Raw genomic sequence first — 21,533 nt, forward strand, 5'->3', positions numbered from 1 at the left:
TAAGAAATTTATCCTATTTTAACTGATTGGTAAGAAATCTTCAATTAGAGGTTGCTAGGTCAAATCTTTGTCGGGGAAAAATATAAATATATGGAATTCATAGGCATTATAAATAATAAATAAATATAGTGCATGTACAATATGTAGCATTTTATACCTAATGAACGTTAGCAGACCATCAAGAAAATAAAATGAGGATAAAAGACATTTTCTTAATTAAGAGTAAGCTACAAATCAAAAATGTGTATTTTCTTGGTATACCTTATAATGTAGGTAATAGGCATTAAAATCGTTTGACAAACGGAGTCTAGAAACGTTCGATTTCAAGCAAAAAACTAGTTTTTATTTATTTTGTAAATAATTTTATAAGAAAACAAAAAAGTTAATCAAGTGAGACCGTCACAGATAATCTTAGATATAATACTGTATTTTTTAAAAGGTGTCCTATACGCGTTGTTACATTTCTATTGAAAAAAATCTTTTTAGTAATTTACATTTATATTTTTAGTGAGTAATTTATTTTATTTGTATTTACTCAAACGAAACGAGAGGAAAACCTTCAATTTATCTAAACATATTTTTTGGTATTCATCATGTACACCAATTTGTTATAAAGATTAATTAAAATAGTGATTTAGCCTTAAGCTTCGCCTTAAGGGGTTACATCACCTTGGCGCTAGGAACAATAGGTATAAAAATAAAAATAAATTTTGACGTAGCTTTTAAATTTTAAAAATATATATTTTTATTTAAAATAATACGCAATAAAAAAAGAACGCAGATTTGCCTGATCAAGTCTTTGACTGTCGGACAAAGTCTGAAAAATAAAAATAAATAATTTTTAAGAAGCGTAATAAATAGCTAAGATGGTGGAGGAAAATTAACAAAAAACGAGCCATCCAATCAAAAAAATCCTTCACGTAATTTTAGATAATATAATAAAAAATATGTGTTCAAATTTTAACAAAATCGGTCTAGTAGTTCTTGAAATATCTTGTACACCAATTTGAGTAATAAGTAATTTCGAATAAAACGCAAAAAAAAACAGTACAGCGTAAGCATCTAAAAAATATATTTTTTTAAATTACCTCCTGTGATTCCTGGATTAGCCAGTTGGAGTTGGAGGTGGATTTCCCCTGCTTTACACTGTATAGACAGAGGCGCTCCGGTGAGGTGTCACATGAAAAATATTAATTAAAAAAAATACGTGATGTACTTAACCTTAGAAATTTTCAAACTCACCGCCGCGCCACAGAGGTCGTTAAATGTAATTGCGATAAAAATCTAGAACCCAATAAAGGTTAAAAATAAAACTGGGTATTCTTCACCCTGTAAAGCGTAATTCGCAATTCCCCAAATTCCGTTCATTATTACTTGGGTAAAATATGTTCGGAGGAAAACTGCGTCGAGAATAAAGGAAACGTTATTATTTCACGTAATATGTGTTTACTTTAAGTAAGGTGTGCCATTATCCAGAGAGGACAAAGCTCTGTGGGTATCTTTAGAAATTCTTGACATAATGTTATCACTGACTCCATTTGAGCCACGTACAGTGAGAACATCGTGGCCGTCATGATAACACTATTATCTTTACTCTACAACAAAATACCTACTCTGTTTGTTTACTTCACTGAAAAATAGCAAACGGCGAGCTTTGTTATTATAAAAATACTATATAATATATAAAATGATTTTTTTTTAAAACTGTTTGATAATCCCGTAGACTATCGACACATGGGTTAGATTATAATGGTTATAATCTAGGCAGGTATGTGCCTATGGAAAATAACGCTCCGTTCGCTGAACCAAAAAGATAGGTTCGCAAATGTGACTTACGGAAGAGTTGGTTGTGATGTTCGATGATATGTTTCTTTTGGTAGCGCTCGTATTGTGGAGGAATTCACAGGCACTCGTATAAGATTAAACTAATTATAACTAAGGCTAAAATCGAATTGATACATTGGTTATTTTCTCGGTATTGTGTTTTTGTCAACTGTCATTAGATGACGTTTTCGCGCCGGCGCGGGCGGCTCGATTCAATTTAAAGCAACACTGCGCAGATTCAAACCAGTAAAATTTGAATACGAGCCTTCTTATTGTTTGTAACGGAAAAAAACATTAAAAAAATTCAGCGTCACGAAACAGCAACTCTTTTTAGTTTGCAATATCATCTCCAAATTGTGATACACAAATATATTGATTCGCTACTGTTACGCCATGGATACATAGTCCTCAGTGATACTTATCTGACACGTGGGGGTGATTCACAGGTTTATACAGATTTATTTACGTAAATTAAGATCAATTTGAGATAAGGTAATCATTGCGTTTACCTCTCGGCGTTCTAGCTCGGGTTATAGATATTCGTCCGATCGCTACCTGAGTTTTAGGGTGACTGTGCCGCGCTTACTTCTAATTGGTATAATATGCATGCGTGCACTCTAGAACCCCCAGGATTGTAGTTTTAATTTTCGTCGCGTATCAGGAATTTTTCAAACTACTCAAATAAAGCATGGTTTACATTAAAAATAATTGTGTTATCAGGATAAAGCTTGGTTAATGGCTTTAACCAAGATTCTACGGGAAATGGTTGCTCTCTATCTGTTGTGTTATTTTAAATTAGAAATTACCGACCCATTATGGAGTAGGAAACAGGTGAAAACTCACAGTTTGTGTTGTTAGTAATTCACTGGTGATGTTGTCGTTTCTACAGGAAACACACACGGACATTGGTAAGTTAATGACGTCAGTACAAATGACACACACGGACATTGGTAAGTTAATGACGTCAGTACAAATGACTCCGACGGTTTTTTTTTACCAGCCCTAGCCTTACTACTTTCGTAATTCAGCGGTAACAACGATTAGCGGAGATGGAATTATCAATTATCAGAACCAAACTCCGCGTGATAATTCATTGTTGTACAAATGGTCAGCAGCAATGCCGCACGAGACGAAATTCGTGGGGAACCACGGGATTTTGCACGACCGTTTTAAATCTAACTCGCGCGAGAGTCTGCCGATCGCCGGTCACCGCCTGCGTTTACTGCGCCTTGCGGCTGGTTCGCGTAACTAATTGCCTTGGCGCATGATTTGAATTCTACTTTTGTTCAAAATTGTTACGTTACAAGGTTGATCCGTCTGTATAAAGTATGCTACCTGACCTGAGTTTGTAGCAAGCCGTGATAATATGTGGCCAAAGAACGTTAGTGTGGGATCAAATACAATACCTAGATCTTCAATGCTATTTACACTGTTGTTCGCTCCTGTATCTGTGCTAAGAAAACTATGGCTTCTGGGAGCGTAGGTAAGGGGTATATATTTTTTCTGATCCTGATGACATTTAGCCCTTTTAGCTTTTAAAGAAGGAGTAAGGTCATATTATAAAAAAAAATCACGGTGGGCGGCAATATTACGGTGGAATGTGCTGTGGGCGTCAATATTGTAGTGGCAGTTAGTGATATAGCTATCTGCTACATTATATTTAAAATGGTGAGACGTGTAAGGCTCTAAGGCCCCATAGTGGTATCGAGGCTAGTTTTGGTATTAAAACCAGGGTGCCACTGAGAATATGTTTAATTTAATCCGTGCTCTTACTCTTGGTAGAGCTCCATCATCGGAGATGGGTACCAATCCATGACTTTGATTTTGGACTTTTGGAGTTTCGAAAAAAACAAAAAAAAAATTAAATATTACATGTGAAATAAATAGCACTCATCTTGGATCTAGTTATTAGCATTCTTAAAGTATTCGTAAAAACGTGGCCCTGGCCCTTCAGCGCGACGAACAAAGGTGCTCCGAACAGGAACGCAATCATCGGAAGTCTGTCCTTGCGATCTTCTTCATCACCATGTGTCGATGTGCAAGAAGCATTAGAAAACGAGAGCCGATGCTTGTTTGGAAGTTTAAATATACTTTAAATGGTTTTTAACGAACACCGTTGTTAGCACTTGCGCTTTGGATCAATTGCGATAACTTAGGAATGAAGTCGCGCTGCAATTGTAATGTAAATCCGTTTAAACTGTAATTTTAAAAAACTTGACGAATCTTCGTCGGTTCGACGGATGATTTAAAACGATTTTTTTCCAAAAAGGATTTCTAGTTTTTTGCCACTTTTCTGTGCCTGTGAAGATCTACGAAAAGCATACGACCGAGCAATTGCGTCAGTGTATGAGAGAAGTGTTCCATGTATTAGGGTGAACGGTGGTTTAACGGGTTGTTTTCATATCACAATTTTCATATTCAATGTTAAAGAAGGCTGCGTAATGTCACAATGGTTATTCAATCTATACATGGATAATTGTATGCACGAATTTAAAGAGGTGGGATTAGGCGCAAATTGGAGTAATCTGAAAGTATTTTGCCTGTTGTAAGCTGATGATGCGGTGCTGATTACTAACGGAATGGAAGATCTACCGTCTGTCGTATCTAAGATGAACGAATTATGTATACAGAATGAGTTCATGATGAATGTAAGTCTAAAGTCATAGTGTTTGAAAGATAGGGTACGAAAATAGTGAGTAATATAGTTGTGAATGAGGAATATTTGGAGCAGGTGGATGAGTTTGTGTATTGAGGAAGTATGTTTACAAGATATGGAAAGGCTGACAGAGATTTTGAAAGAAAGTTAAATGCTGGAAACTCTGTTAATGGAAGACTGAACGCAGTTGGCGCTAACAAAAAAATGTCAAAAGACGCGAAGCTAACAGTACACAATGGATTGCTGCTACCTACCCGGATGTTTGGAAGTGAGGCATGGAACTAGCAGATAAAGGATGAAGGTAGACTGAACGCTGTAGAAATGAGATCTATGAGGCGTATGTGTGGTAAAAAAGATGGTGTGAGAAATGTGGAGATCATCAAAGAGTGCAAAACTGATGTAAGAGTAATGAGTAAGATCGAAAAATGGACGCTTAGATGGTTTGGGCGGGTAGAGCGAATGAACGAAGAAAGGAGTGTAAAGAGAATATATGTATGATGCAAATGTGAATGGTGGCAGAAGACATGAGAAAGACATGGCATTACCAAATTAATCAGACACTTGAGTCGGGCCATGTAATAAGCCAAAATTATAGAAGAGTATTTATGAGAAGATGCATGAATTTGAATGAGGCTAGGAGTGTATGCCAAGACCAAGTTGTTTGGCGGTCCGTCTTCTCTAAACACCCCTGCGGAGAAACGGCATGATGGTTAGTTAGTTAGTTAGTAATTTACTTTTCTTTGCTTAATAAACTTGAAGATCTACATAATATTATTTATAAAGTATCATTCACTCACAACATCGATGACCCTCCTACAAATAAACAACTTTTTTCCAGAAACAAAAACGCTGTTCAAAAAAATAGCTATAGAGAATCGCACTTCCGCGTTCCAACAACAACAAAAAAAGCATCATGATCTCAACTTGTTTCGCTTTTGATGGGTGAATCTGACATTTAATTTGTTGGGTGTTTTATGCAGAGATCTTTTAATTTGTTTTTAAAGGTCTTTAACTCAGAAGAGCCGGACCCTACATTTGCAGTGTTGAAGAAGTGTGCCCATGAAGCATTGCAATTAATTTTGACTAAAGATATTACTTCTGCTGGGGTTGTTGAACACAAAAATCAAAATGTCACTTTAACAAATATGGTACTGTCAACATGTTGGCCTTAACTAAAATCTAAATTTGCTGCAAAATAATAATATCCTGCAGGCATTTTTCGCAAAAACCCATGTGTGTAAATAGGTACACTAATTATTTTGTGTTCAGTTGCTATCGTCGTAGACAGAAGTGCATAATTTGCGCTAAGGTTTAAGTTACATATTACGTTACAAGTTATAGAGTTACACTAAATTTAAAGTACTTTCAGACAACTTTGTTTTTCATGCTAGCTTTTTGTTGCCGAAATTGTGTTCTTTGACACATAATTAGTGATTTAATCTGAATGGCAAGGTAAACACATCATCAGTCTACAAAATTTAAGGTTTCAGTATGTTATTTATTGTTTTTGTGTTTTATTCGTAAAACTCCATTTAATTTTGACAGTTTTGAGAATTTGGACAGTTTGAAAATGGCCATGAAAGCCGAAACAGCTGTAAAAATTTCAAATACCAAAAAATACAAAATAATTATATTGTTAAATTTTTGTCCTGTATCCCTACTTAAAAACACATATATTCTTGTGCATTATATAGGTGTATTACATTTGTTATACATAAATTTTATACTTTTTTATACTTTACTTCGGCTTTTAAATTTGTTACTTAGTCCTGCTTTTTATATTTTAATCTACATTCACCAAATTCTTAGTTGTATATTACCAAATCTACCAGCTTTGAACATTTATAATTGGTCTGTTTCTGTTCCATCCTCCTTTGTATATTAAATTTATATTTAGCCTGTTTATGTTCCTTAAAAAAAAAAAATTTTAATTTAATTTTAAAGAATAAATAAAAATTAATGTTTCAGGGTTACCTGCATTTTTACAAAAAAAAAATTCACTGACGATAATTTCAAAATTACCACCAGGCAATGAGCCCGCTTTTTGTAGGAAAAAGTTTCTAATTTTCGAATTGAACATGGTTAAACAAATTATTATTTGCGGTGTGAAATATTCTATTATGTTATTTTCAAAAACATGACCCTTTTCTGGCTGCGTTAAGTCGAGGATTCGTGAACTATTGTATATGAGTTCACATAGTGAAAGTAGTGGATACAGATCTATTTAACACTACCAGGGTGTAAAATATTAAAAAACTAACCACACTGGGGTGATAACATTTGGCGCTGTTCCAATGACTGTAGCGCGTTGTAGGGCTATTTTCACAATTTCCACATAACAAAAAAGGTAGAATTTTTGCGTGTTTTCATTCAGACTTTGACATTTAACACTTCTGATGATACACTGAGATACCAACGTAAGATTAAAAGTTTAAAATTTCTACCAAAAATTGATTTTCCAACTATTAAAAAGATTTTTTAAAGTTTTATGTGAGAATTTTTTATCTTCAAACTATTTATAAAATTCTTTACTTTTCCATGTCTTCTCAGACTGCTTTTTGATTAACTTTTTAAAATATATGAATTACAGTTTTCAAGTTATCTCCCAGAGTTTTCAAGAAAGTGAGATTTAAAAATACGTGTTATTGAGCATGAAGACTTAGACTTGTTGGAGTGGAGTTAAAAAATTCGTTCTCCAAATAAATTTAAAATTAGTTCACAAAATCCTTCAATTGTACAAAAAGTGAAGTTTTCAAATTTAGGTTCGGTGAAAACAAGAAATAGTTCATAAAGAAACTGTTTTTTTTTTTTTAATGTATATAATCATAACAGTATTGAACATATACGCAAAAGAAAAAAAAGTCTTTAAAAATTGCGTAGGTATACCAATTTATTACAGTAAGTCTTTTATGATCGGGAGGTATTTTCGCAAATGTACTTTAGGATATAGTATTATTATTCAAGTACTCTGGTTTTAGCAAGTGGAAATGGAAACCTCATTTTTTAAAATCATATTTAATTTTTTTTTCAATTAACTACCCATCTTTCATTTTACGGTTAATTTAAAAACTTCAATCATATTTCGCTTTGCAACTCAACTCACTTTTCATGACTTTGGTAATAGTAAGTTCAAACTGACGGTGGAATTTTTCAATAGTTCGTATCTTTGGAAATACGTGGGTGGGGACGTGTCAGTACTAAAACTGCAATCAAAATTTACGACTGCCATATGACGACTTTAAAACACTTTGAAACACCATGACTTACGTTCATCATGAACTCATTCTTCATAAATATTTCGTTCATCCTGTAGATCTTAGGCAACATACTTTCAGATTACTTAAATTCGAGCCAAACCCCACCTCTTTCAGTTCTTGCATACAATTATCCATGTATAGATTGAATGTCCATGGTGACATTACGCAGCTTTGTTTAACACTTTTTGTGATATCAAACCAACACGTAAAACCATTTTCATTTTCACTTCATACTTGAACATCACCTTCCATAGATTATTATGGAAACTCATTAAATTTTAACCCTAAGTGTACTTCTTAATTAATATTTGTACATGAGCTCCACACAAAAAGCCCCGAGATCAAATATTTCCTTCAAAGTCTACGTCATCTTTGAGAATACTGGGTGGAGAGTCTTCCAGGGAAATTAATGAGAAGAAGTTCTGGGAAATAAAGGGGTATACGGAGAAAAATGATGTGTTAGAACACGTGTTAAGAAATTGTGGTAATGTATTCGAAATTTACTAAATTTTTATAAGGGAACCTATCCATTCATTCGTTAAAGGTCTTCAATTTTATTTTAAAGCGGAATATATATAATTTGAAGAGATTTTTAATATTCATTTTTCTCCGTGTATGAGGGGTGGGTACAAATCTGGGGGTCAAGGAGTGACCTATGAATCCATCTCTCCAAATTTTCTGAAAGGATTTACCTCAACCGGCCTCTCCCAATCCGACCCGCCATGTAGGCATCCGGCCCTTAAAAATATCACCTCCGGAGTTGGTTAGGTTAGGTACATAAAATACCCGTTGTTTGTTTTTATAAAACTACTTCCCATACAACAAAGATAATAGATTCAAATAAATCTTAAGACTTCAACAAGTCAGTTTCTTGATATTTCTAAAGGATTGCAAAGTAAATACAGTATTCTCAAAGAACAACAATGTTGCAGTGGTTTTTTCAAAGAATTAAGTGCAATTTAGTAACGAGATAAGAGACTTAAAAGGATTGGCTCAGAGCTGTATTTCCCGAGACTAATCTCTTAGAGTCTTACTGCAAGAAGAGCTTATCCAATATAAAACATCTCGAAGTTTTAATGTAGAAAAGAAAGTAATTGCGGGTTCGCGATCGCCTTCAAGGAATGGTTATTTTGTAGTAAGAATCTTAAAAAAATTAAACAAAAACAATTTGAAATTAAAAAAAACTTAGCCGCTCAAACCATTTTCTAATGAACTTCGCTTGCTTTGTTCAAGGTATAATAAAATTCACTTGCATAGTGCATAATAAGAAATTTATTACTGTTCTCAGATAAATACAAGTTAAATATGTTTATATCTACAAGCACTACCATATTTTATTAATACAGGTCGAGGTGTAGAAAATGAACTGATTTTTGCACTGGGTTTAGCAGAGTTTAGTACTAATCCCTGCTAATAACCTATACTTACTAAATATATATTTATTTATTTATTTATTATTTTATTTACGCCCTAATGGGCTTTTACATGAAAATATACATTTACATTGATTACAATAATTGAACATAAGAAGATAAATGGAGTTAATTGTAAGAAAGCAACACATATAATAAAATTTTGTGCAAATTAGCAAAACACTAATAAGATGGATTCAATATAAAATATACCCAAGCATGAAATAGTAAGTAAAAGAAAGTTCAACATAAAAAGTAAGTAAGTGGGTGTGTTTAAACCCAGTATTAATTGTGAGTTTAACAAATCGATAAACCAATATAAATTAGAGTGTAACTTACTCGTGAGGTAAAGAACATTATAACAGAGATTTAAAAAAAAAAAAAAAAAATAACAAAATAAGAGTTGCACCTGTAAAAAGCAAAAACTAATAGAATTTAGCAATATCGACATGAATAAGAAATAATAAGATCTGAGATGGAACATAGTGTTATGTATAAAAAGTAGTTAGTAGGTATATGCATACAATTATAAGTGTATAGTAGAGCAAATAAAAAACAAACAAATATGGATATAATTTACTTGAAAGGTTTCGAATGGGAGAAGATGTAATAAAATTATTAAAGCTATAAAAGTTAATTATTAGCCGATAGAATCGAAATAAGTTGCCTTTTAAAGCTCACAAAATTGTCAAAACCAAACATATCTATAAGTTCACAGTATTTATTCGCAAGGTTGTGAATTCTAGGAATTGGTGAAAAAATAGAATAATTAGTGTTGAGGTTCTTGTTAAATTTAAAAGTATCTTTACTGCGAGTTTGCCTAGCAGGAACATTAATGCAAATAAGTTCCAACAAATTAGGGCTGTCAATTAAAGATTTAATAATTTTGAATAAAAATAGCAAATCAATTAACACTCTTCTATCAGATAATTTAAGAAGTTTAGTTTCAGCAAGCAAGTTATTGTAATTTATAAATTCGATTGGAATTTTCATATTAAAATTAATGTACCGAAGGAATTTATTTTGTACCTTTTCTAATGATTGAGAATGGACCTTGTAGTACGGTGACCATACGGTGGAATTGTATTCTAATTTGCTTCGTACTAACGAGCAATACAGATGTTTTAATGTTGACATACTTTTAAAATTTGCTCCCATTCTCAAAATAAAACCTAGTATTCTCATCGCATCGCTTGTTATTTCATCGATGTGTTCGTTAAACTGTAGACTCTCGTGGAATATAACACCAAGATCACGAATCTGTGATACACGAAGAAGATTAGCACCATTCATAAAATAGGAAAAATTAAGTGGATTTTTGCCTTTGTAAAAACTGATAATCTGGCATTTACCTAAATTTAGTTGCAAATCATTGACAGAACACCACGCACATAGTTTATTAAGGTTCAACTGCAAAATTGCGCGATCGTCATCGTCTTTGATTATTCTGTATATCTTCAGATCGTCGGCAAATAACAGGACTTTAACATTAGTAAAAATATTAACAATATCATTGATAAACAAACAAAATAATATTGGGCCCAAGTGAGATCCCTGTGGTACTCCGCTCGAGGCAGCAAATGTATAAGAAGTAAACGAATCTATCTTGACTGCTAAGTACCTTCCTAATAGATAACTCTTAAACCATTCCAACATGCTCCCTCTTATTCCCAACAATTTTAGTTTACGTAATAATATTTTGTGGTTTACTTTATCAAATGCCTTACTGAAGTCAGTATATATGGAATCAGTTTGATGTGATGCATTAAGGGCATTAACAATATCATTCGTGTACAATATCAAATTGGTAAGAGTAGATCTACCTATATATACTAACCCAGCCCAAAAGTCCGAAAAAAAGTATCTTTATTTTTTCTACAGCACGACATGTTTTAATAAAGATTAGGCGGTGCTACAAGCGTTGTTTTTGTAGGTAGCTAATAAATAGTACCTTTGATAAAAAATACCTTTTAGATATTATTTCGTATCTTTAAATGCTAAATTATTCATCTCTTAACTTTTAATCAGGTATTAATGCTATTTATTTTTCAAATTTCGACATCTGGTGGGTAGTTTTTTCCTATTAAATAAATGAGCTAAAATATTGGTTATAATTACATTTGATTTTACAGTTATTCAGTGTCATTCGTGGTTCATAATAATTCAAAGGAGTAAGTAGGTGCCTATCTTTTTCTTCCCTGTTGTGAAGTTTTGTTGTTCAAAAGTGAATTATTTTGTCAGCAGCAGTTAATCAACATAGGTACCTTAATATTAATTTGCAATATCGTGTGGTCTTCCTGGAATTCAATGAATTTGGCAAAGTAATAGGCGTCAATAATATTATGATTTCTTACTACTGTCCTTCTTTGTTGCAGGTTTCATTCTTCTCAACGAGTCCTGAGCTTTCCAACAAACAGCGGTTCGAGTACTTTACTCGAACTATTCCATCGGACCATTACCAGGTGAAAGCCATGGTGGATATAGTGGGGGAGCTGGGCTGGAGCTATGTGAGCATCATTTACGAAGAGTCCAACTATGGAATTAAGGTAAATTAATTAAATAGCTTTTCCAGCAACGTATTATTTGTAAATCATTATTATTCAATTATATTCCCGCAAAACTGACCACATATGACCATCAATGGAACTACAATTGGAGGCGCTACTGCGTACTTATATCTCGTCGAAACTTCTTTCACTACTAGAACGCGATAAGCGGTGCACGCAGACCGGATTCGGTAGTTTTAGTCAGAGCGTTGGGAGAGTTAGAGGTCAGTTGGAGGTCAGTAGGAGGTCAAAATTGGAACAAAATTTTTCGTTTAATGTCTCATAAAAATATTATACATCAATGGTGTCATCAAAAACACAAATTTCGTTTTTCGTAATTATTCACGTCCAATTAACTCAAATTGCTTTGAATCAATTGTCATTTTCAAAATTAGAATCAGTTGCACGAAGGATAATTATCCTGACAACTGATAAAGCAAGTATCTACCTGATCGGGGTTCTACTTACTTTCATTAAAAAATATATATTTTTATTATTTTTTTATTTTATTTCCACAATACACGATATATAATTGACATTTAAAAGACATTGATGCACTGAATCACCATACTAGGCAACTTCCTGTTTCATGGTGATTTTTTTTCTATTCAATTTTACTTTAATTTTGATTCCCGTGATTTCTCAATAACTTGGGCTGGTAAATAGTAAAACTCTTAAACGTAATTTAAAAGCTCTATAACATTATTTATAAATAATTTTAATTTTATAAAACAGTTAAAGGAAAGTGTAATTTCGTTAAACGCAACTTTACGCTTGGTGAACTTTAGACCTGTTCTGGCAGATCTTTTTTAAATAATTTGGTTTTCTGAACTATTGATTTCACATACAAAGTAGGTCAATACGTTTGAAATGTGCTCATTCAGATTCCACCCGGAAAGTAAAGTCTGAAAAATCTCAGAATTAACTTGGCGAGAGACCGTTGAGAATTGAAAAGTAGAATGATATGGCCGTTTTCACAGAGAAACTACTTCTGTCGGACTGTGAACAATTCCCATTTCTTCTTGCGGATGGTGGCATTAAGAACCCCGAGCCAGTCTGGGGTCCCAGATGTGCCCCTGTGGACCTCATCGGTTCTGCCCGGAGAGCGGGCATTTGTCGCCAAAGCGCTCGGCAATTACAATCACACATCGCCGACGTTCATACAAACCTAAAAAACATGTTTTAAATTTACACAACCGAAAAAAAATAATTTACGCTACATTAACAGTTATTTATCGTTTGTGTAAATTTTTGAACATGTTTTTTAGTAAGGCGGTTATAGTTTTATTAACCTTTCTTGTACCAATTATCGCGATCATCAAAATATTTGCGTAGGCTTACACAATACCAGTCTAAATTTTTACCATTTAAAAAAAACATACCATTACTACGAATCATTAACCATAAATTTTATTATAAATATGTTACTATCTACTTATGTACATGGTATATTTGATACGTTTGATCCATAGCTCACGGTGCCACATGAGCTATGGATCAAAGGAAGTAGGGTTAGAGGGGAGGTTATTTGCAACCAAAATTAAATTATGTGGTTCAATTATTTACCCTTTCAATATTTAATTTTTTAAATTTTTTGTTAAAAATACCTACCTAAAAAAGTGCTGTAAAAAAATATTTAGTAAAAAAATGCCGTTTTGTTTTTTTTTCTAATTATTCTGTTTAATGATGAACCTATCTGTCTAATGATAAACCTATCTATCTAATCATACCTATCTATCTAATGAAGAACCTATTTATAGAATCATGAACCTATCTACCTAATGAAGACCTATTTATTTAATCATGAACCTATCTATCTAATGAAAGCATTTTCATGAACTCTGTGTCCATATTACAAGAGAAAATCTAGTTTTTCGCAATTATTTAAAAAAATGTTTATTTAAAAATTAAACCTTGCTTTCGAATAAAGTTAAAAAAAAATTTACATCAGGATATTTTTTACATCCCACACAATCCCAATAGAAATTAGATTGGACGAAAATACAAGGAGTGTAAATGTTTGAGGCGATGGCTCAAGAGATCAGGTGGAGAGGTCAAAGGATCTACCCAAACTAACCTCAATGGGTAGCCACATCCTGAACCCGGGCACCCCTGCTAAGTGACCAAACGTAGCGAACCACTTGTGGTGACCTATGGTACAGGTATTGGTTATCCAATAAATGGTTCTCGAGGCGGCGTAACCAATCCCGCCCAACTTAAGTTCCCGCTGAACCACAACTAAAAAAACTTATGCAGCTTATGTTCATTCTAGCAAGGTTCACTCCCTAATAAATAAATATTATTTTATGTAGGTATATTACGTCGATGCATGACGCGTAATAAAATTTTAAAAACATACCGACACAGTCCGTTTAATAGAGTGCAATATTTGAAGCACACATCTCATGCTGGAATGCAGTCCTTAATCTACCGGTATTTCAATGGAAGATGCTCCAAGGATCTAACACTTTTGATAGCTGTGCGCCTAAAATTTGTACACGGTAAACATTTTTAATCAGGCGAGAATGGGTCGCTTCTACGACTCGTTCTGTACTCTCGGTAAATGATTTGCCGGTCTCCGTATTTCTTCCCTTCTCCAACATGAATATTAAAGAGACGAGAAGGTTCCCTCCCACCTGTACTCAAAAGAACCCTCCAAACAGCATCCCCCAAGATGACAGGCCGTGAGGGAAATTATTCGCTTATTTTGTTTGTTTGTTAAAAAAATAAAGGAATTAAGATTAATTAATTAAAACTTGTTTTTAAAAGAGGCCAAATAATATTGATTTAAGTTGAGCGTGATTTTTTTTATCCATCAATATGTAACTTACTGACTAAACTACTAAATCAGATTAACAAGATTTTAAAGTCAATGGTTAATTTAAAAAAATATATTCTTATTGCAGAATGTGTAGACTGAATTTATAAATTATAAAGAAAACCAAATATCTGTTTTGTGTATCATTTTTTTATGAAGTGGAGATTTTATTTGATACTCCTTTTTGTAAATTAATTAAGTTTTCTAAAAAATATTAGATCACAAAGCAAATTATGTAAAAAATTGATCATAATTATTAATGATAGAATGATTGAATATTATTTAGGAGTAAATAATTACAGTTAGTTTAATACGTATTTTGAACGCGCGACCCTTAAGTCCCGAGTTAAGACCTTAAGCCACTTATAAACTAAACAATGAACTACTCGTATTACTGCAACAACTTCGACTGAACCGTCAACATTAATTTAACTACTCAAGCTTCGCTAACCTAAGAATAATAATAAGCAACTAAGCCAAGAACGATAATTATTACTAAAATATACTTATTGCTGAACAAGCTACCATCGAATCTCTTGAATCTTTGCCTTTATTTAACCTTATAAATCTAAATCTTAACTCGCCAGCCGTCCCATAAAATATATTATTTTAATTTCACCCTTATTATAAATGATGGATAATGAGTAGTGAGGTTGACTCTGGCAATACAGATAATTTCTAATACAACACAGTAGATATAGTAACGTAGTAGGTAGATCGATATATCTTACATCCCAACTGCTAACTAGTCAAGATGTATCCGCAAACCTGTACTCGGTCTAATAAATTTGAAGGAGTATTACTTGAAGTATGCCCGATAATCCACAAACAAAATATTATAAACAGCAGTTACTCAACACATATTCATCAATAATTATGTATGATTAGGAAAAAAATAAGTTATTCTATTTATCAAATCGATGCGCAGGCTCGAAGATTTTTAAATGTAATGCCAGATCTGGAATTGTTTACCTTGGGTAAGTTTTAAAAGTAAGACTAACAGGATTTCCTGCGAAGCAGAGAAAAAAGAAGAAGAAAACATTTTTACCGTTCTTACTATAAAAAAATATCCTGATTTTTTTTTCGGCTAATGTAAACTTAGACCTTATTTATTTAGCCACGCTTTTTCAAATCAATCTAACTGTAGACACTTTCATAACATATTCACATGCATTATTAATGAAAGACGTTTGGAAAAAAGATGTTGCTAAGCCAATTTACGACGTTATGTATATTTGACATATCGCCACCTTCTCCGTATTTTTCTTGAATTATGGCCTCAAATCAACGTGAAAATTAATCTAATCAATCTATTTTTGGAATAACTTATAACTTTAAATTGTAATATTTAAGTGTTGATCACAATATCAGCCAATTAATTCTAGATGCGACCTTTTTCAGTTACAAATTTTCCTTTAAAAATCGGTAATATTATCTTAAGTAATTAAATATATCAAGGAATATAAATATTTAATTTTTTTTTTACAAAAAAGCGGCGCTTTGAAATCCAAAGCTTTTTAAACTTTAATTACTTAACCCTATTAGTACCAGACTACACAGTATTCTGTCAGTACACTGAACCACGGCACCGAACTTAATTAAACTCCCTAATGGATCTTCGCTATCTAAGCTATCTTTGACAGCGAAGATCTCATTTGACGAACGTGAGATGTTCAAAAGTAGGTATCTATAGGATACCGTAAGAGATCATTAGAAAAAAAATATCTGTTAGTACTTCTATGTAAAAACGAATCAATTATTAATGGATGATCAGGATAAATCTTCATCAAATGAATTATTTCCAAATTTTTGACCGAATTAAATAACGTTTTTCAAATTTAAAATTTTTATTAAACGGTCTCTTAAAAATCACATCTAAAGCATTTTTTCTTTAATCTTGACGGAAACCTTTCGGTGGCGTACTATGTAAGCGGTCCTTTAAGGTATTAAACAGATTTTTATAAATTCCATGTTTGTAGGATGTTCCTAACTATGGAAGAGCCGAAAATACCAAAATACCGAAAATACCGTGGTTGTTTTAGATAAAATTAAGCGAAATCTATATTTAACATTAGGTACACCTTAGTGAAAATTTTGCTTAGCTGAGTTGGTGAGACCGTGTTTTGTTTGCTTAAGTTTAATGACAAGGCTAAATTTTCTACATTACTTAATTTAACGATACTAGGAAATAACGAATAATAAGCAAGTGTCTTATTATGGAAAACGATGGCGTTTTTAAAAACACTTCTCCCAATTGATAAATATCGAAGTCTTCTCTGCTAACAAATAGCAGAGAATTTCAAACAGATTTGCGATTGAAACCGCATTCACAAACGTTGATATTAATAATATGCTTCTTAAAGCAAAGAATCAAAATCGTCTTAAGCCCCTAGGGAAAAATATTCATAAATGTTCGAGTTCGACATCACTCCAGACTAATTTATTTCTTTTTCTCTACTTTTAGAAAATTAATGTTTCGTCAACTGATAAAATCTTTATTGTTTTATGATTTGAATAAATTTTCCCTTTTGCCCAAATCAAATCCATTAAGTAAACTTAGGAAATTATTCCGAAATATTCATGCGAAGAAATTCAAGCCGGTTTGGGATTGTTTCCACTAATGTTGAATATTTAGTTACACAAATCTAATCTGAAATAAACCACTATTTCTTGGAAGGTTAAACGAGTAAGAAGAACCGCCAACTGGGGAAACTGTACCAATTTACGATGTTTTTTTATGCCACAAGGCAGTTTGAACATGGTTTTGGACCGGTCGGTCGCTGAGTTAATATCTCGTTTGGGTGACACCCCGGCGAACTGTGTTCAATTCCTCGCATGGCTCGCCTGGAAATGTTGTCTTTCTAAGAATTTTTTTTTTCTACAGTATTAAGTATTATTGGCTCGTTCAAAAGAGTTCAATAAAATAGCATTTTTTTCACTATTTGTTTATGCGTACAGTTAAATAGATATTAACCCATCAGGATTATTGTTTGCTTTTAGGAACAATCGTATAGGTCTCATAGAAATCGTTGTGTTTTTTTTACTGTCATTGTCAGTAACATGATCTAAACGAAGTTGGAAAAAGAAAACACCACATATATTCATATCTAGAAGTTAACATCGAAAAATTAAAATCTGCACCTCTACGAAACCAAAGTTTCTGATTGAAATTGGAAAAAAGTTATAAAGCTTTGTGCATTTTTAATTATTTTTTTTTTTATATAAAATAACAAAAAAAAGGAATAGTAACGTTTATAAAATATTTGTTTCAAAAAATTTGTATGTTTTTTTTTTGTTATCAGTAAATTTAGTTAGAAAAGACGTGAGGTATGCCATTTTTAAAGCTTTTGTTTATGTTTGCATTCTTCTACTTTATGTGCCGTATCAGGTCCCCCCGACGTTGGCGATCACTCTAGAAAATGTCTCTTTGTCTTGCGCTGCCCGGAATAGCTTCTCCACACTTCTAATGCCGGTCCACTCTCGTATATTTCGCAGCCAAGACATTTGTCTCCTACCAGGGAAATATTTATATAATAATATTAAAAAAAAATTCTTGCATAAATATTTCAAATATTAAACGTTTATTTTTAATATTAAAATTTGAAAGCTTACATCATCACCATTCACAAACAGTTTTAGCTTTTCGGATACGTTCAGAAACATTCCATTTAATTGGATTTTATTGCCAGTCGGAAATACTCTAAACGTGTAACAAAATAATATATGTCAGAGACCTGAAGGGTTAAAAGTTATATTACTTGTCGGTATAAAAACTACTAGTTAATTAAAGAATATTTAATTCGTATTTGTGTTGGAAAAATAGATTACTGTTTTAATTTTATTGTGTTATTTAATTCAGATTCCTTGGAGGTGGTACAATAAAAATATAAATAAAGCGTAAATTAAGATAATACTGCAATTAACTAACTAAATTACTACAACGCTATTTTAAAGGCACGGGTTGGTAGAGAAAATAGGTCACCATCTGTGATCATCAGCGATCGAGCCAATTGATGTCATAGATTTCTAAAACTGTTTTTTTTAACACAAATTTTAAAATTCTTTCACTACGAAAACATATACCCGAATCCTTCCATCTCCAACCTAGGCCGCTAGAACCCCAGCACCGACCCTCTCCATATCCGCCTAAAATTCCAACTTTTAATCCTTACCGCAGTGAGCGGGTTTACATAAAAGCATGAAAAAAAAAATTGACAAATATTATATGTTCAAAAAAGCCCTACAGTAGTAAAAGGCAGCCCGCTCACCGAGCAGAAAAGATCAACTCCTCGTTTATGCACCTCTACCTCGATGCAAGAGGGGTTGACGCGCAATTTACTACGTGCAAGTTGACGCAAGAAGAGGGAAAGTTCGTGCCACTTAACAATATTTTATTGCAATACGATATATATACTAACTTTATTGAATTTTTATAAAATCCTTGTACCTATACGACGTTTTTTTATTTATTATCGCCCTTTTTATAGGCTTTCACATATGAATAGTTAAAATGGTATATTAATACAGTACATATTTACTGCACATAACTAAACTGCCTCAGGAACAATATTTTGTATTATTTATGTTTAGTGATAAAGTAGGAATTTCCACTGACCCAGTATAATTATTTCCCTCCACAAGTATTCTAGGCAATGACGAAAACATATGGTAGTTAGAACCAGAATTTCTGCACTGAAATAGATGCCGACTTCTGGTATTTTTTTACTATCAATCTCTCTGACAAGGGTATACCTGTGTGGAGACAGACGTATTGGATACAAACATGAGTATTTATTTATAATTTTATGCATGCATAACTATACCTAAAATATAATTTATGAAGTTGTTTATATTTTAAACCGTGAAGACATAATAGAAAGTATAGGTTATCCTACATAACAATATTATAAATTTAAGATAAAATAGTTAATGAAATAATAAATGGATGTTAATATAAGCAGTATAACCTAAGATAACATATATAACAATATTTCATTACATTAGAGGTCAATCAGCATCTACTTGGAGTATATACGTATAAAGGGGTTTTTATATTTTTTTATCTTTGATCTGTCTTGGCTGATGATCCAAGACTTGGAGTCTGTTTTATATATTTTTTTAAATGTGTTTAGTCTAATGGCTAGTGAGAGAGCATTGTAGTATAGCTTTGTTGCAAAATATCTAAAATTTCTATGGCCGAAAGTTGTTTTAGCGAAAGGGATTATTAAGAGATTATGTCCTTTGGTTCTAGTATCACGAGCTGTTTGGACATTGTCAAAAGCAATTTTGTGTTTGAAGAGGTATGCTAGTAAATTTTTGGCATAAAGTTGCCTAATGTCCAGAACAAAGATTTAGATTATTACATAGTGGAATCCAAAAGCTTATGAACGCAAGACATTTTGGATTATCAAATGCACCTTTGAAATTTTATATAAAAATACCAAGTCAGTAAAAATCTTTCTGTCGGACAATTCAAGCATATTCATTTCATTTAAAAAGGTGTTGTAGTTCAAAAAAACTGCCGAAATGCACATTTTAAAACGTAAGAATTATATATTTTTTCTTTCAATAGCTTTTACATGAATATTGAAACGTGTTTCTGACGGGAGAATTGTATTCAAGTTGACTTCTAATAAAGGCAAAATATACAGTTAAATAAATTAAATTTGTTGAAATTTCTTGTAAACCTAGTTATAAATCCCAAGATCTTTAACCCTTTGTTAGATATTCCGTTATGGGGTTAACAAAAGAAACATTTTTTGAAAAGTGATACCTAGGTCTTTAATTTGTGTGAATGTCTCAATAGTATTGTTTTCAATGTTGTTATTAGATCAATGGATTTTTTTTCAAAAAAATCTGATTATTTGACATTTTGAGATATTCAAGTAAGTTCATTTTTCATTGCACTAAATTAACATTTTGTTTATATTATCTTGAAGAATATTACAAAGATAAATACTCAGGCCAGTTCTAAAAATGTTGAGGTCGTCAGCAAAAATTATATATGTATTAAGGTATTACACCACCCTCCCCGAGAAAAAATAAAGAATAAAAATAAATTTATCATTTATTCCAAAATTACTTTGTGGTGAAATTTTAATTATATAAAAATAAAATACTTTGTACATACCACTCATGATCGACATATTTCAAAAGTAATAGTTCAAATAGTGTTGTGTACAAAGTATTTTATTTTTATTTAAATAAAAATAAAATTTAAAAAATATTCTGTTGTTATTACCTACTCTTGGCACTACCCAAGTCAAATATTTGATTCACTTGATCATGCCATGTATATCTTGGGCACCTTACTTCTTCTAAGATTAACTCTTGCGTCATATATTCCCTTACTATATACTTTTTTCTTTGCTTACAATAAAAAATAATAATATTCAAAGTTGAGTATTTTCTGTACTGAATTTCTTTCCAAAAAGGATTTCAACAAATTATTTAACGATTGTTACAGGCTTTCGAGGAACTGGAAGGACTTCTGTCAAAGCACAACATTTGCATTGCCGTTAAGGAGAAGTTGGTTAAAGATTCGGGAGTTGCCGAAGAGATTGCATATGACAGCATTGTAATCAAACTTCTCACCAAACCAAGAGCCAGAGGTAAGCAAAATTTAATTTTAATTTCAGTGATACTTCATTAATTTTTATCCTGTAAGAAGTTAACGTATTTATTTTGAATCAATGCCTAAAGGAGAACCTTTCTATTTTTTTAGGGATAAAACGTCCTTTTAACCAAGATCATATTAAATATCAATGCATTTAATTTTTTTCTTAGACTTTGTGTCCTGTTTATGTTTAGTAAGTTTACGAAAAAAGAATAGTGTGAGATATTCAATATTGACTGACTAACATTCTTATCCTGAAAACTAAAAAATCACTTCAATTGAAATTACGTAGCGAAACTACTTTCATGCATGTTGGTATCAATTCTACGACACCACACAGTTGGAAAATTGCATAAAGTTTACTATCGTGAACTCCTTAATGCGATTGCAATTGTACCCAACAT

General features: G+C 32.3%; 1 protein-coding gene across 2 annotated transcripts in view; it reads left to right on the forward strand.

Moving 5' to 3' along the window:
• LOC149420254 (metabotropic glutamate receptor 2-like) overlaps window positions 1-21,533 on the forward strand; it is a 710,206-nt gene that overhangs the window by 298,553 nt on the left and 390,120 nt on the right. For both annotated transcript variants that reach the window (XM_089636555.1, XM_089636554.1), the window contains 2 exons: window positions 11,525-11,695; window positions 20,980-21,124. In XM_089636555.1, coding sequence (XP_089492681.1) covers window positions 11,525-11,695; window positions 20,980-21,124 — 316 coding nt within the window. The remainder of the gene's footprint in view (window positions 1-11,524; window positions 11,696-20,979; window positions 21,125-21,533) is intronic.

The sequence above is a fragment of the Hesperophylax consimilis genome, chromosome 10 (assembly GCF_061612785.1).
Source record: "Hesperophylax consimilis isolate HC1 chromosome 10, BYU_Hcon_1.0, whole genome shotgun sequence".
Lineage (NCBI taxonomy): Eukaryota > Metazoa > Arthropoda > Insecta > Trichoptera > Limnephilidae > Hesperophylax > Hesperophylax consimilis.